The 15,192-nt window shown below is 36.5% G+C and overlaps 1 protein-coding gene across 1 annotated transcript; it reads left to right on the top strand.

Annotated features, from left to right (window-relative positions):
• The first annotated feature begins 13,170 nt into the window (after positions 1–13,170).
• Positions 13,171–14,746, top strand: LOC127805929 (protein BIG GRAIN 1-like A). Its single transcript, XM_052342775.1, has one exon. The coding sequence runs from the start codon at positions 13,494–13,496 to the stop codon at positions 14,571–14,573; it is 1,080 nt and encodes a 359-aa protein (XP_052198735.1). The 5' UTR covers positions 13,171–13,493; the 3' UTR covers positions 14,574–14,746.
• Positions 14,747–15,192: the final 446 nt, after the last annotated feature.

The raw sequence follows: 15,192 nt of genomic DNA, 5'->3' as shown, positions 1-15,192 counted from the left end.
TATATATATAGAGAGACATTATACATATATATAATGATAAATATAACTTCACATATATATATATATATATCTTCGCATATATGTATATATCTTGCTGTTAACTTGCATATATATACATAAATATACATCTATTAACTTCACATATATATACATACAGTTAACAGAAGGCCCGGCTGAATCATTAGAGAGTTAAATCTTCTCATTGCAATGCGTTTGGGGAAGGGGGAAGGTTCAGATGGAATAACAAATAGCTGGGCAGCTAGGTGGAAGAAGAAGAAATAGTTGCCCAGCTCGCAGGAAATGTGTTTCTGGCTGGAAACACGTTTCCAGTTATGTTTTTTAAATTCTGAAACGGCCCAAATGTTTCAATAATTACACAAACGGCCCGAAAAACGTTTCGGGCCGTTTTTCCCATTTCCAAAATGGGAAACGATTCGGAAACGACGAAACGGCGCCTCCGAGTCGTTTCCGTGCTTCATAGTTTGCAAGTTCCATATTTTTCATGTCAAACTTTGAATTTAACATATTCTTGGTAGATTTGACCATCTTATCATTACTACCAACAATGAGTATATCATCTATGTAAAGACACAAAATGACATAGCCATTTCATGTGTCTTTTATAATACACACTTGTCACACTTATTAATTTTAAATCCATAAGTTATCATTGCATTATCAAATTTTTCATGCCATTGCTTAAGCGCTTGTTTTAAGCCATACAATGATTTTATCAATTTATAGACTTTCTTTCCTTGTCTTAGAACTATAAAACACTCAGGTTGTTCCATATAAATTTCTTCATCCAAATCTCCATTCAAGAAAGTTGTTTTCACATTCATCTGATGTATTTCTAAATTTCGTAGAGCTACAATTACAAGTAACATCCGAATGGAATTTATTCTCGTTACAAGAGAATATGTATCAAAGTAATCTAAGCCTTCTCATTGCTTATTACCTTCGATCACAAGTCTAGCATTATACTTGTCAATAGAGCCATATGTTTTCATTTTCATTTTAAAGATCCACTTGGACTCTAAAGGGTTACACCCAGGTGGCAGATCTACTAGCTCCTAAATATGATTCTGTAAAATAAAATCAACTTCACTTTTAATTGGTTCTTTCCACAAAAGTCCCCCTGGAGAACTTATAGCTTTTTTATAATTTTGTAATTCTTTTTCTAACAAGAAAGTTAGAAAATCTAAGCCAAAAGATTTTTCTATTCTTATTCTTTTCCTTCGTCCAGGTTTATTTTGATGTTTTTGTTCATGTTCTGAATCATGACACTCTTTATTCATAGTATCATATGTTCATTTAAACGAACTTAAACCCTCTTTAGAGTTACAAGGAAACACATTTTCAAAGAACAATGCATTTCTCGATTCCATTATAGTGTTCTTGTGTATGCTTGGATTTTTAGACTCATACACAAGGAATCGATAAGCATTACTATTATGTGCATACCCAATAAAAATACAGTTCACTATTTTTGGACCTATTTTCATTTTCTTTGGAGTCGAAACAATAACTTTTGCTAGACACCCCTACACTTTTAAGTATTTGTAGGATGGTTTCCTACATTTCCAGAGTTCATAGAGTATTTTCTTCTTTCTTTCGGGATATCTTATTTAAAAGATAATTGCTTGAAAAAATAGGTTTGCCCTACATGTTCTAGGGAAATCCAGAACTTATTAACATTGCATTCATCATTACTTTTAATGTGCGATTCTTACGTTCCACAACACCATTTGATTGAGGTGAATAAGGCGTTGTGACTTCAAGTACAATTCCATGTTGTGCGCAGCATTCACCAATTGGTGTTTTATACTCGCCACCTCGATCACTTCTCAACACCTTTATTTTCTTGTTAAGTTAATTTTTTCAATTTCATTTTTATAGAGAATAAATTTGTCTAAGGCTTCATCATGGCTTTTAAATAGATATACATAATAATATTTTGTGCTATCATTAGCAAAAGTAATAAAATACTTATTGCCTCCTCTTGTTTGTATGAATTTTAAATCGCACATATCACTATGAATTAAATCAAGGGGTTCGGTATTTCTTTCAATTGTTTGAAAAGATGATCTCATCAATTTTGCCTCTACACAAGTTTCACACTCATGTTTTGAATTGATATGAAAAGAAGTTATATGATCCAAGTTAATTAATCTACACAATATATCATAATTAACATGACGTAGTCTATCATGCCACAAATTAGAAGACTCAAGCAAGTAACCAAAGGCTTATTTGTTTTATTCATAATGGTCATTACATTGAGCTTAAAAAATCCATCTGATACATAACCCTTCCCAATATAAATTCCATATTTTGACAAAATAACTTTATCTGACTTGAATACCATACAGAATCCATGCTTGTTCAGCATCGACCCAGACAATAGGTTCTTACAGATTTCTGACACATACAATAGGTTGTTCAGAGTCAAATGTTTTCCAGATGTCATCTTTAACAGCACCTTCCCCTGTCTATTAATCTCAGAAGAAGCATAATTACCTATGAAAACTTTCTCCCCATCAAGTGGCTAGAAGGTGGTGAACAACTCCTTGTTTAAGCACACATGTCTTGTGCCATTAGGGTCAATCCACCATTCCCTTAGGTTAGACTCAGCCCAGTTCACCTCAGATATCATGGTTGACAGACAGGTTTATATTGGACACATCTAAAATCATGGTATCCACCACATGTGCCTCATAGGCCCTAGTCTTCCTCTTCAAAAGTCTACACTCCATAGATCTATGACCCATCTTGCCACAGTTGAAGCATTTCCTCTGGAACTCATTTTTGAAGACTCCCCATTTGGGTCCCAACTTTGGCCTGTTTTTCTTATATTTGGAGTTTTGCCCATGCTCCAATACATTCGCGTTAGCAACAGCAGGATTGAAATTTTTCTTATCTGACCATTTGTTATCTTCTTCAATTCAAAGTCTAATGATCAGTTTTTCAAGGTTCATTTCCTTTCGCTTGTGCTTAAGGTAATTCTTGAAATCTTTCTAACCAAGAGGCAACTTTTCTATAACAATAGCCACTTGGAAAGATTTACTTAGGATCATCCCATCTGCATGAATTTCATGTAAGATTACTTAAAGTTCTTGCACTTGACTAACCATAGTCTTGGAATCCACCATTTCGAAATTGAGAAATCGCCCAACTATAAACTTATTGGTTCCAGCATCCTCAAATTTGTATTTTGGGTCTAAGGATTCCCATAGCTACTTGGCAATTTCTATTGTAATGTATATGTTGTATAATGAATCATGCAGACCATTTAAAACATAATTTCTACACAAGAAACCAGAATGCATCTGTGCCTTAACTGCGTTGATTACTGGCATATCTGTTCCACCCTCCTTTAAAGTAGGAGCATCATTAGTCAAGAATTTTGCAAGATTCAAAGTAGTGAGGTAAACAACATCTTTTGTTGCCACTTCTTGAAATTCAATCCGTTGAATTTCTTAACCTTTTCTCCATGGCTCGCAGGCACTACAGTAGGCATTTGGGCTATAGGAACATATCCTTGCGTCACATTATTAGAAGTTCTAACAGAATTCATAAGAGTAGTCATCTCTTGAAACAAAACTTATCTATGAACAATCTGTTTTAAGATTGTTAACCAACCACAATAAAATAATTATATTATTAGCCAAACAATAATTATATTTATTATATTGTAATTATTGCTTGGAAATATAATTATTATAATACTGTATTTAAACCAATAGTACAAAAATATTAAAATAATACAATTTTGCAGAAGGAAAAATAAAAAAAAACACAACAGTATATAAAAGGATAGTAAAACTGAGGCTTGTGTATCACGCAATTTCAAAAATAAATTTTTAATTCAACCATTTATCAATTTGGGCATGAGAATATATACCAAATTTTCCAATAACATTAATGTCAAATTCCCTTATTACTAAATTGTTATAAAATTATTTAAACTATTAAATATGAATTTGTTAGAATTAAATATAGTGGGTACCTAGGGTACCCATATAGATCTTATTATCACCAAGTGACCATTTTCTTGTGTTTTCTTACTATGTTTGCTTTGAAGCCCTAAAATTCAAGAGCATAGTGTCTTGCATTGATTACTCCCCTAGTCAATGTGCAACACTTGACATTAAACCAAACCCCATTAATGCTAAGTAAGCCTTCCCCTTCAAGCTTTCGATCCCCACAAGATAGTTATTTTAGAGAGAAAAAGAGATTATAGAAAGAGAAACTCTAAAATGCTTTTCTTGAATTGAAATAAAGAGTGTACAAAATAAGAGTGGTGAATGTATATATAGCTATCTACCTATTCTAGAATATTCTACCAACTACTAACATTCATCTTTCACCTACTATATTTATGAGGAATAATCCAAAACATAGGAGAAGATAAAAATACTAACTAGAATACAAAAAGACCATTTAGAATTACTTCGATAGCTTTGAAACATTCTAGAATGCATTGGAATAAACCTTGTCATGCAGAGGCTGCATCATTACCTAACTAGCAAGTCAAAATTGTGTGTCGCCTATATGGAATTAACTCTCACAAGTTAGGGTGTGACATTCTCCCCCACCAAAGTGATAGATGTCCTCGTTGCATCCTTGTGGACTACCTCAATTAGCTCTTTGAATTACCACAATGCATCTTCTAGCTCAGCTTCCTTCTTCCTCAGGACATCCTTTCCAAACCATAAAGTACTCATCATTTCCAAACCACAAAGTACTCCTAGCATGGTGGAATAACCCTTCTTCTAATCACACTGTTCACTAGAATATTCTTAGCTTCTTTGTCATAAAACTTGACAACTGTAGTAGTTGTTCGCCCAAGTACACCACGATTAGGGTTCTTTTGGTCCTCATGATAGGGTTTCAACATATTTACATGGAAAACTAGGTGGATCTTCAACTTTGGTAGCAATTCCAAATGATAAAATACCTTCCCCATTTGCATCACACAAGGAAAGGTCTTTTGTATTTCCTTAGGAACCCTTTGTGTAAAGGCCGAAAACTTTTGAACTATTGTGGCAATAAATTGCACAGGGGCTCGAGTGGGTGAATGGTGTGTCAAGCTGCAGGAGAAATTTGCATGGGCATGCAATCTCCTAAAGATCCCTGCGAGGCCTCGCGTTTGTGGGAGATACACATGTGATCTTTGGGAGATCCCCGTGCGAACGTGCACCTACAAGAGATGCGCATGCGGCTGCGCATGTTTCGCTTCCAGCAAGGCCTGGGTAGGTTTCTCCCAGGGCAACTTGGTCCCAAAATTTCTTCTATTTTATTTTTATTTATTTTTGAAAAATAAGCCTGTAAGGCCCTACTTTTGGGCCTTATATTGAGAAGGCCCAAGACTTGAAAAACCAACCCAAATGGCCATATAAAAGGCCTTTGGGCTCCCCAACTCATTCCTTCTTCTTCTTTCCGTTGCAGCGCACTCTCTCTCTCTCTCTCTCTCTCTCTCTCTCCTTCTCTCATTTTCTCTTTCAATTGATTTTGAAAAATCTAGCCATTGGATCTTGAATCCAACCACATTATCACCGTGAAATCAACCCCGATCTACAACAAGGTAAGCCTTTTATTTTCATTAGCGTTACTTTTAGTTCAGATTTATGAGAGGTGGGTGTATATGCATGTGGGTGTGTTGGCCGAAACTTTGAACCTAGATCTAGAAAGATCTAGCTGTTGGATCTTGTTGGTTTTTGGATATGTTAGTCAATGGGGTTAGAGGTGTTAGATGGCTTCCTTGGATCATCGAAAAACGTCTGCTACGATGGTCGGCGGCGACTGACAGTGTGCGTTGTAATCTTGCCAAAAATTAAAAGTTAGATCTAAGAAGATCTAGTCGTTAGATCTTTATGGTTTTTGGATATGTTGGTCTATGAGGGTAAGGGAGTCGATGGTGGTCTCGAATTGCCGAAAAATGTGGTCGGCGGCGTCAAATAGCTTATTTTTAAATCTGGCCAGAAATTAAAAATCAGATCTACAAAAATCCAACCGTTAGATTTAGCCTATTTTTATATAAATTAACCCCATTAGCTAGGTGTTTCAAATGGTGGGTTTTAACCATCGGAATCTTGGGCCGGTGGCTGCCGATGGCGGCGACAGTGTGGTTGGTTAGGCTGTTCTTATTTTTGGGGTTTTGGGACAGTTGTGGCAGCCAATGGGTTGATCCAAATGTTGGCTGACTTAAGGTATGTATTTATTTAATGCTCATATGATTTGATGCTTTTGTTAGGTAATTTTGACTCGCCCCAGCCGAGAGGCATTTGAGGGAATCCCACATCTGCTATAACACTGTGATTGGGTGATTTGCATTATGGTGGTATTTGTTGCATTCATACCTTTCATTATTCTAGTATTCTATGTATACTGTTCATGACTTCATTTGTGATTTGCATTATGGTGGTATTTGTTGCATTCATACCTTTCATTATTCTAGTATTCTATGTATACTGTTCATGACTTCATTTGTGATTTACATACGAGGAAAATTAGAATCCATATTATTTGTTTTGCACATATTGATACCTATGAGTGATTGTCTTTTTGTTAATGTGGATCGTGGCCTGTATATGATATATTACATGTGGCAATGATAATTCTAAATGTTGGTATGAAATGTGTGATAAATGGAATAACAGTTAGAACCCTGTATCGCTAACCACAGTAAGAATTAGTTATTGGTGCACCACGTATGTGTTAGGGTGTGAGATAGTCCACCTTGGATAGGCGTAAGATAGTTTGCCATCCATGTTTATATCTGGCGTGAGATAGTCCGCTGAAGTGGATCTTGGTGACGTAGAGATAGTCCGCACCAATGAAATGATATGTGTGAATTTTGGTTCTAATTGGTTTACTCCCAATGTGTATATTTATTCATCATTTTCCATTCAATATTATATATTATTTGAAATGTTTTGGCATGATGATTTGTATTCGTTGCATAGATTTTTTATTTCCCCCCATTATAATGCATGTTACCCCTCACTAAGCCAGTGTCAAACTTACCCCTTAATATTTCAGATTTTGTAGGTTGTCATACATTTTGATTGTATACCCTAGCCACGTTCTGGTATAACATATACACATCATCTCACAGGGTTGTGCATGGGAAGGTTTAAGTTCTTGTTGCGAATTGGCAACTTGTGAATATTTTTGTAAGTACATGCTTATTATTGGGCCTAGGGCACCCTAATTTCTATATACATGTTATGGTAGTATTTCTGTAAATGAAATGAATGTTTACGTGTTAAAGAGATATGTGTTTTGCAAGCTTGCTATCCTTTAGTGGAGTTTTTGGCTTCTTAGGGGGGTAGTGTCAGTCATGGCGTGGAGTTTTGGGTCGTGACAAAGCCTAAGTGGACACTTACAAATTCATAGCACAACACAACTGAAGTGTCCATGTTTCTTTTGAAATAACATTGGTACCCCATATGGTGCTTTCAAATGTTGTGTGAAACCAACATCTAATATCTTCTTCAGTGACTTTTTTAATTCCTCTAACTCCAGAGATGCCATATGGTAATGTGCAATGGCAATGGGTGGGCTCATGGCTCCAACTCAATCTTGTGATATATTTCCCTTTGAAGAGGCATCTCTCTAAGTAGCTTAGGAGACATTACATTTGCATAACCATCTAACACTTGTGAAATGGTATAAGGCAATTCCATTAAGGCTAGTGTGGAAGTCTCTATCTTTATCATAGTCAAGTAGGTATCCTCACCCTTTTCTTTAGTTGGATAACTGATATAAGCTATTGGTTCCCCTTCTCTTTAGTGACTATGGGAACCATGTATGGACTTCTTTCCTCCATAATAACCATGGTACTTAAATGAGGTAAGGGGTAAGCTTGGAGAGAGTTAAAGTACTCCATACCTAGGATCACCTTAGAAATCATCTAAAGGTACTATGAAAATGTATACAACGCCCTTACAAGTGCCAACCTTGATCTTTACTCCATGAGTAACCCCTTCCATGGACTTAGCTGTCATGTTGATGGTTAATCACCCACCTTTTGGTGACTTTCAGCCCTAATCTCTTGGCTTCTTACTTACTCATGAAGTTGTGCGTGACACCGGTATCTAGTAGCATCTCCATATATATTAACCTATTCTTAAGCGACTTCTATGAGGTAGGACTGGATGGTGTTCAGTAGCTGTAAGATATTTATCTAGGTAAAGTTAATTATCTATTTATTTTCTTCCATCATGGCATTTAAAGTCTTCTACTTTGGACAATTTCTCATTCAATGTTCTCCTCCACATAGGAAACAGTTGTCTTTGGGCTTATATTGGTCTGGACAATCTTTCTTACCCAAGTGTCGTTCATCGTTTCTCCCTTTTCGATCGTCTTTGTGGAAATTCAGCTTACCATTACTATTTGTTGCCCCATATCAATGACACTTATCTCCCCAATCATTGCCTTTGTAATCCTTCAAGTTGGGCTTGGCTGACTTCTTGGACTTAGAGCACTCGATCAGGGATTTGGTCTTGGTTATGGCCATTGCAAGGTCTTCTACCTTGTGCCAATTCAATTCTTGTTAAGCCCACAATTGTAACCCATTCGTGAAGTTGAATAACAACTCATTTTTCGCCATATCTGTTTTTCGATATCTAATGGAAGTAAACCTTGAGATAATCTTTGACGCTCCTTGCGTGCCTTAGGTGTTTCAATTTTCTTCTAATAGCAATGGCCTCATCCTTCTGATAGAATTGCTTATTGGGTGACTCTTTGAATGGCTCTGATTCAATAATAGGATTATCCTGTTACCTTATTTTTCACCATAGCATTGCATCATCAGTAAGATAAAGAGAAGCAACTCGCACCTTGGCATGATCATCCACATTAGTTGCCTCATGGTCTACTCTATTACCACAAGAAATTGTCTATCTCCCTGACATCTCTAACACTGGAGTATGCCTTTGGCTTAGGCAGCTCTATTTGACTATTAACCCATGCCTCCATTATGGCTCCATTGGTGATAACATTCCAATCCATCATCCAATCATTTTGCATATCTTAGGGTTGTGCTTCCATGGTTGTCATTGTATCAATCATCGTCTTTTGAAAGTCACAACTTTTGTGGTAACTTGCAAGGTGACTTCAAACAACCTAGAAACGACGTGTAAGTTTCCTCTGAACTCATTGAGGAACTTCCCACATCTTTCCATTTCTTGTTCAAGGGTGCTGATGTGTTCCTTACCATCACTTGTGACATCTTCTAGTCTTCCCAATTGTCTGTCCACCTTTCTAGCCTTTTGGGCTTAGTCCTTGGCTTTCTGTTGACACATGTTGGTAGTTTTTCCAACAACTTAGCTTTTTAGCACCATAAGACTCCTCCATATCTTCATTTTGCAGTGTAGTTGTTAAAGGTAAATATGTAGCCTGAATGTGGCTTTGATATCACTAGTCACTCCTCGATTACTTTCCCGAGTCAACTTGCAGTACTTAGCATTAAACTAAGCCCTCTTGTGCTAAGTAAGTCTTCCCCTTCAAGTTTTTGAACCCCACAAGCTAGCTATTTTTGAGAGAAAAAGATTCTAGAGAGAGAACCTCTAGAAATGCTTTTCTTGAATCGAAATGAAATATGCATAAAATGAGAGAAGTTGAGATATATATAGCCATCCACCCATTCTAGAATCCCACGTCATAAATTCCAAAACTTGTTACCAACTACTACTATTCATCTTTCATCTACTACATTTATAAGGAATAATATATAATACAAAATGGATCATATAGAATTACTTACATAACTCTAAAATATTCTAGAATGCATTTGAATAGACTTTAGTATACAAACACTATATTATCGTTTAATCAACAAGTTAAAACTAAATGTCGCTCACATGAAACTAACCCCAAAAGTCAAAGTGTGACACTCGCGTGTCAATGGTGCTAGGGGTGACAACAGTTCGAATTGGTCCGATTCTATAAGAATCCAATAATCGAATCATTTTTAATGGTTCCGAAAAAATAATAACCGTAACCGAACTATTACATATATAAAACCAAACTATGACCAATCCGTCATACCGGACCGGTTTCAGTTTAGTTTCGGTTCTATCTAATTAACATTTAACTTCTAAACATTTTCGTAAAATATGAAATTACAAACAAATTTGTTAACTAAAATAAACCCATAACTTCATTAATGCTTCAAGTCTTGAAATAAAAGTATAACAAAATAATTCATAGACTATCTCATCAAATGAGATTACACCAACCATTTAGTATAGCAATAGCGCATAAAAGTCTAGAAATAAAATAATTTCATAAATCTCGCTAGTTTTTTAGAAAGTGATACTATTTATGCATATGTGTATATATATATATATACCCAAAATATTATAATATATATAAGTATAATATTAGTTCCGGTTCGGTTCGAACCACGGTTTGAAAAAAAAAAACAGTAACCAAACCAAATATATTAGTTCTTAATTTTTTAGAACCAAAACTTAACATTTGAACCATAGAACCAATTTAAAATACACGATTCGATCCGATTTTATCCCATTCACCGGTTTTCAGATATTTTTTGACACCCCTAAATGGTGTTTCTAATTAATTGAGGAGTGGGAGGATAATGAAATGGAGACCTTTCGAATGTGGTAATAACAGTAAAATTGTTTTGTTTTTATTAATTTTTATGAATTTAAATTATGAAAATATTTTTATAAAAAAATTACATATAAATACTGCTATTGTAAAATAAAAAATAAAAAAATTATACGGAGAAGGTCCTTTTACTTTTAGTCTCCAAGCTTCCAATTTATCCGTTTCTTAATTAAACTGTCAATTGCTCTTTAAAACTGGTAAAAGAAATATGGTTAACAAATAATATTATTCAATGTATCTTTAAAGAAATGTAAAAGCCAATGAATCTATAGCATAACATAAGTCAAATCCAATTCATTTTTGAAGCACAAAAGTAAATTAGTTTCTCATTTTTTTTTGAATTAAAGCAAAGTAATATTCAAATAATTGAATTGTTTATTAAATAAATAAATAAAATTTGTGATTGAATTTTTAAATACACAATTCTTTTAATTTTCTTATTTTTTTTAGTAAATATAATTTTTTATTGAATTTTCAAACACTATATTTGTCCTTCTAATTTTAAAAGCTTGAATTATTTTGTTTTCACAATTCACAGATAAATTATATTTCACTTGAGTTATGAATTGATTGGCTTTTGCATTTCTTTGGAGATAAATTGAGATTTTGTTTATGTTTAAGAACGGATTATTATTAATAGTTACATTGTTTAAGGGTAAATTTGGTATTTTAATTTTTAATTAATTTATAATTATTTAAGATTAATTAATGCATATGATAATTTTTTTTCTATATATAAATTTAGTTGTTTTGACCAAAAAATTATGTCAAATGAAATTCTTGATAAAAAAAAAAATAATGAATAACTAAGTGACTTAAAACTATAACTTTTGAGTGAATTTAATAGATTTTAAACTAACATATAGGTCAAACTAGGTCGGGTTAGTTCGTAATGGTAGTGCATGGTCACAACTCATCTTCTTCATGTCGTGTTAGATCAGATAATTTTATAGTTTTACCCTTTTACTTCAATAAAGTATTTCATATGTTATGGTTGGGCTTGTGAAGCTACTCAAACAATGGTACTTTATGTATCCAAGCCTTACGAAGTTCGTATATTCAAAGTCGGGCTCCAATGGGTTTGGGCAGAAATGGACATTGATGTGAACTATTACTATTGAGTCGGTTCACTCTTTTACTTTTTAATTCAGTTTAGCTCTCATTTAAGTTTTAACCTGAATGACATCGGAGCAATATGAGTTAGATCCAATTAAACATATATAAATAATATTAATATCCTATTATTTATTATGTTTTTGTGTTCCGTCATGTTGTTATATGGTATGGATACTAAAACAATTTTTGTAGAATTGTATATGGTTATTATTATAGGTTTTTCCCATATCGCTTTTTATGGACTAGGCTTAACCCAACAGGTCAGCCCAATCTTTTAAAACCCAATAGACAAAGGTCGAGCTCGTTAGAACAAGATCACACGTTGCTGAGAACCAAGTTCAGATCACGAAACCAAGCGAACTCCCAACGATATTTCTAGCTCGCTGGCCTAACCAAACGAGCTCCTAGCGATGCTCCCAGCGTGCTGACCTAACTGTTCAGCTCGCATAACAAGAAAACCACATGATAACCAGAGAACAGTCGTGGACTAGGCATTATTCTGGTTGGGCCGTCGGAGCCCGATCTGGCTCTATCTTCTTAGCCCATCTCTCAGCTCATCTCCTGCCCATGCAGATCCCATCATGACTTTGTACTAGCTTGCAGCAACATCATTGCAGTCTTTTCTGAGTATCCACGCACCCGTCTCAGATCTCATCCTCATTAATGGCGGATCCCATACACATTAATGAGGGTTATGTTGACATTATGCCATCATTTGGGTACCTTCACCAGCACCATAAACTCAATTCCATCACATGCAAACACAAGACGCATGCAGAAAGAAGAACATCTCCTCCTCTTATATGAGTCAGCTCTCAGGAAAGAGAGGTATGTTTTTCTTTTGACCTATTGATATACAGTATTCTCCTTACTCTCTTACTTACTTGAGCGTCGGAGTATTTGCAAGTGTCGACCATCGGAACGCTGACTGAACCACATCAAATTCTTTGGTGTGCATTTTCTTCTTCCCTTTCATGTTCATTTTTTCAGTGCGGACAAACAAATCATAGTCGACCAATTCTCAACGCCGACAGTTATAGATTTTGAAAATGTTTAAACCCTAGGTTGAGTTGAGTTAGTTTAATTTTATTTTATGATTGGACCATTCTAAGTCCAAAATTGCATACAAGATTATGATTAATTCAAGCATGGTATGGAAAGAATACTTCAAGGAACCCCAAATTAAATCCAGCTAAGGTATGCCCAAAGTAAATATGGAGCAGGATTTTCAAACTTCACACTAACCTCCGTTAATTCAGATAGATTCTTTTTCCCAAGATAAGAGATTGAATTGGTGGGAGCCCAATCTGTCAACCAACTGGCAGTGGCCGTACGTATTCGACTGCCAAGCACGCGCGGGCGGCCCTTTAAATTCACACAACAACAGTGGTTTCCATCCTCTCCCAACAAGACACTCCTCTCTAATCTCTCTCTTCTTTCTTCCCAAAATCCAAGCCGTCTAATTTGGCTTTTCTCTCTCCATCTTCAATGCTTTTGTTCCTTCTCCCTCCCTCCATGAAAACTTCCATTTTCGTCTCACTTATTCCTTCACATGATTTGCCTGCCTTCAATTAATTCGGCGTTGCAGCTCTCGAAGTTCTATAGCAGACATTAAAGGACACATCCAGCGTCAGAGAGCGACAGGCGCATTCAAATTCCGAGCAGCAACTTCTGTGCGTTTTCTTGCTTCACTTCCCCGTCCACCCTCCCTGTTCCAGCTCCAAATAGGAAAAACAATGGAAGCCTGGGAGAGATCGCTGCGTGAAGAGAGATACATGCATCCACAACGCCGAAAAACGCCTTCGTTTTCCTCCTCCCTCCTCGACGCTATTTACCGCTCCATCGATGACGAGCCGGTTCTCTGCCCTGAAGCAACTGCCTCCGCCACGAGAACCAAAAAACAGAGGAACGCTAACTTGAAGAGAAACAGTGCTCTGGAAGATGAGGAAAGTGTTCGGAGGGCTATTATGATCGAGAAATGGATGGAGAGTGAGAGCCGGAGCCACATTTCTCGAAGTTCCAGGCTCTGCAATTCGACTTCGAGCTCGTCCGAGTCCAGCTGTGGAGGCGTGTTTTCGTCTTCCGAAACAGAGTCCGGTTACAACAGAAACGCCAAGCAGCGCCCGAAACAAGTGCGAACCAGCGGTTCGGTTCGATCCAACTTAGAGAAAACGACGAATCACGAAGGGAGGCTCACGCGGACGAAATCCAAAGCTCTTAAGATGTACGGCGATCTGAAGAAGGTGAAACAGCCGATCTCACCGGGACGTCGGTTCACGAACTTCCTCAACTCGATTTTCAGTTCCAGAAACGTGAAAACGCATCTGAAGCATGAAACCGCGAGGGACTCGAGTTCAATTGGGAGATCAAGATCGGTGAAGGACACGACGACGTTCTCCATGTCTTGCTTGAGAAAAATGCCGCCTTCAAGAGCCAAATTGAGCACCAACAATGTGTCGAGCTCGAAAAGATCCGTCCGATTCTACCCCTTCACCGTCATCGTTGACGAAGATTCGCGCCCCTGCGGACACAAATCCATCTACGGCGACGATCCGAGCCTCATGCCAACACCTAGAGTTCGAAAAATTGCCGAGACCGCAATACTAAAGAGCACAAACACTCGTCAATTGAGAGAGTTTCAACTCGAGGACGAAGACGAGGAAGACGACGATGGCATGAGCTGTACGAGCTCTGATCTGTTCGAGTTGGAGAACATTGGTGCGGTTGGAGTTGGAGCATACAGAGAGGAGCTACCGGTGTACGGAACAACTTGTCTGAAAACGCATCACGCCATCGCGAACGGTCTGATTCTCTAGCTCCATCCATTGATACATCCTTCCATGGCGGATGATGAGTACTCAAATGTAATTAATTACTTGTGTGGAAGATGCAAATCCTGCAACTGACAAATTACATCATTTTCTTCGGTTTAAATAAAAAAACAAGTCTTCTAGTTTCCTTTTGCACTTCACTACCATTATTATTAAGATAGAAGCAAAAGAAAATAATGAAATACTTTGAGGAGGTCTAAGGCTAACGTAGCCCTGCATTATTTAATTTACGCGCTAATTGAATTCACCCTTAAGTTTATAGTACTTTTTATCAAGCCCCAAAAGAGAGGATGATAACTGACTAAATTTAATGAATGGAATTTTAATTTAATTCCAATAATAATAATAATAATAATCACAAGCCCCCTTTGCCATTGCGAATCTAATCGCTCCCACGTCATAACTCTATTGCTGGGAATAATAATTGTGTTAATAATGAGTTTGTCTGGCTTCGAGGTGAAGCGAAATGAATTCGCTTTGGCCTTTAGTACGCTGCTTTTGGAGGCCAAGCAGCGCAATTGCAATTCTGTCAACCTTTGAACATATCATTACCACGTCCAGTTCTTCCTTATTCCTCCATGCCCAACACCCAACCAGCAAATCT

Source organism: Diospyros lotus, chromosome 7 (genome assembly GCF_014633365.1).
Source record: "Diospyros lotus cultivar Yz01 chromosome 7, ASM1463336v1, whole genome shotgun sequence".
NCBI lineage: Eukaryota > Viridiplantae > Streptophyta > Magnoliopsida > Ericales > Ebenaceae > Diospyros > Diospyros lotus.
This window is presented reverse-complemented; position numbering and strand designations above follow the sequence as displayed.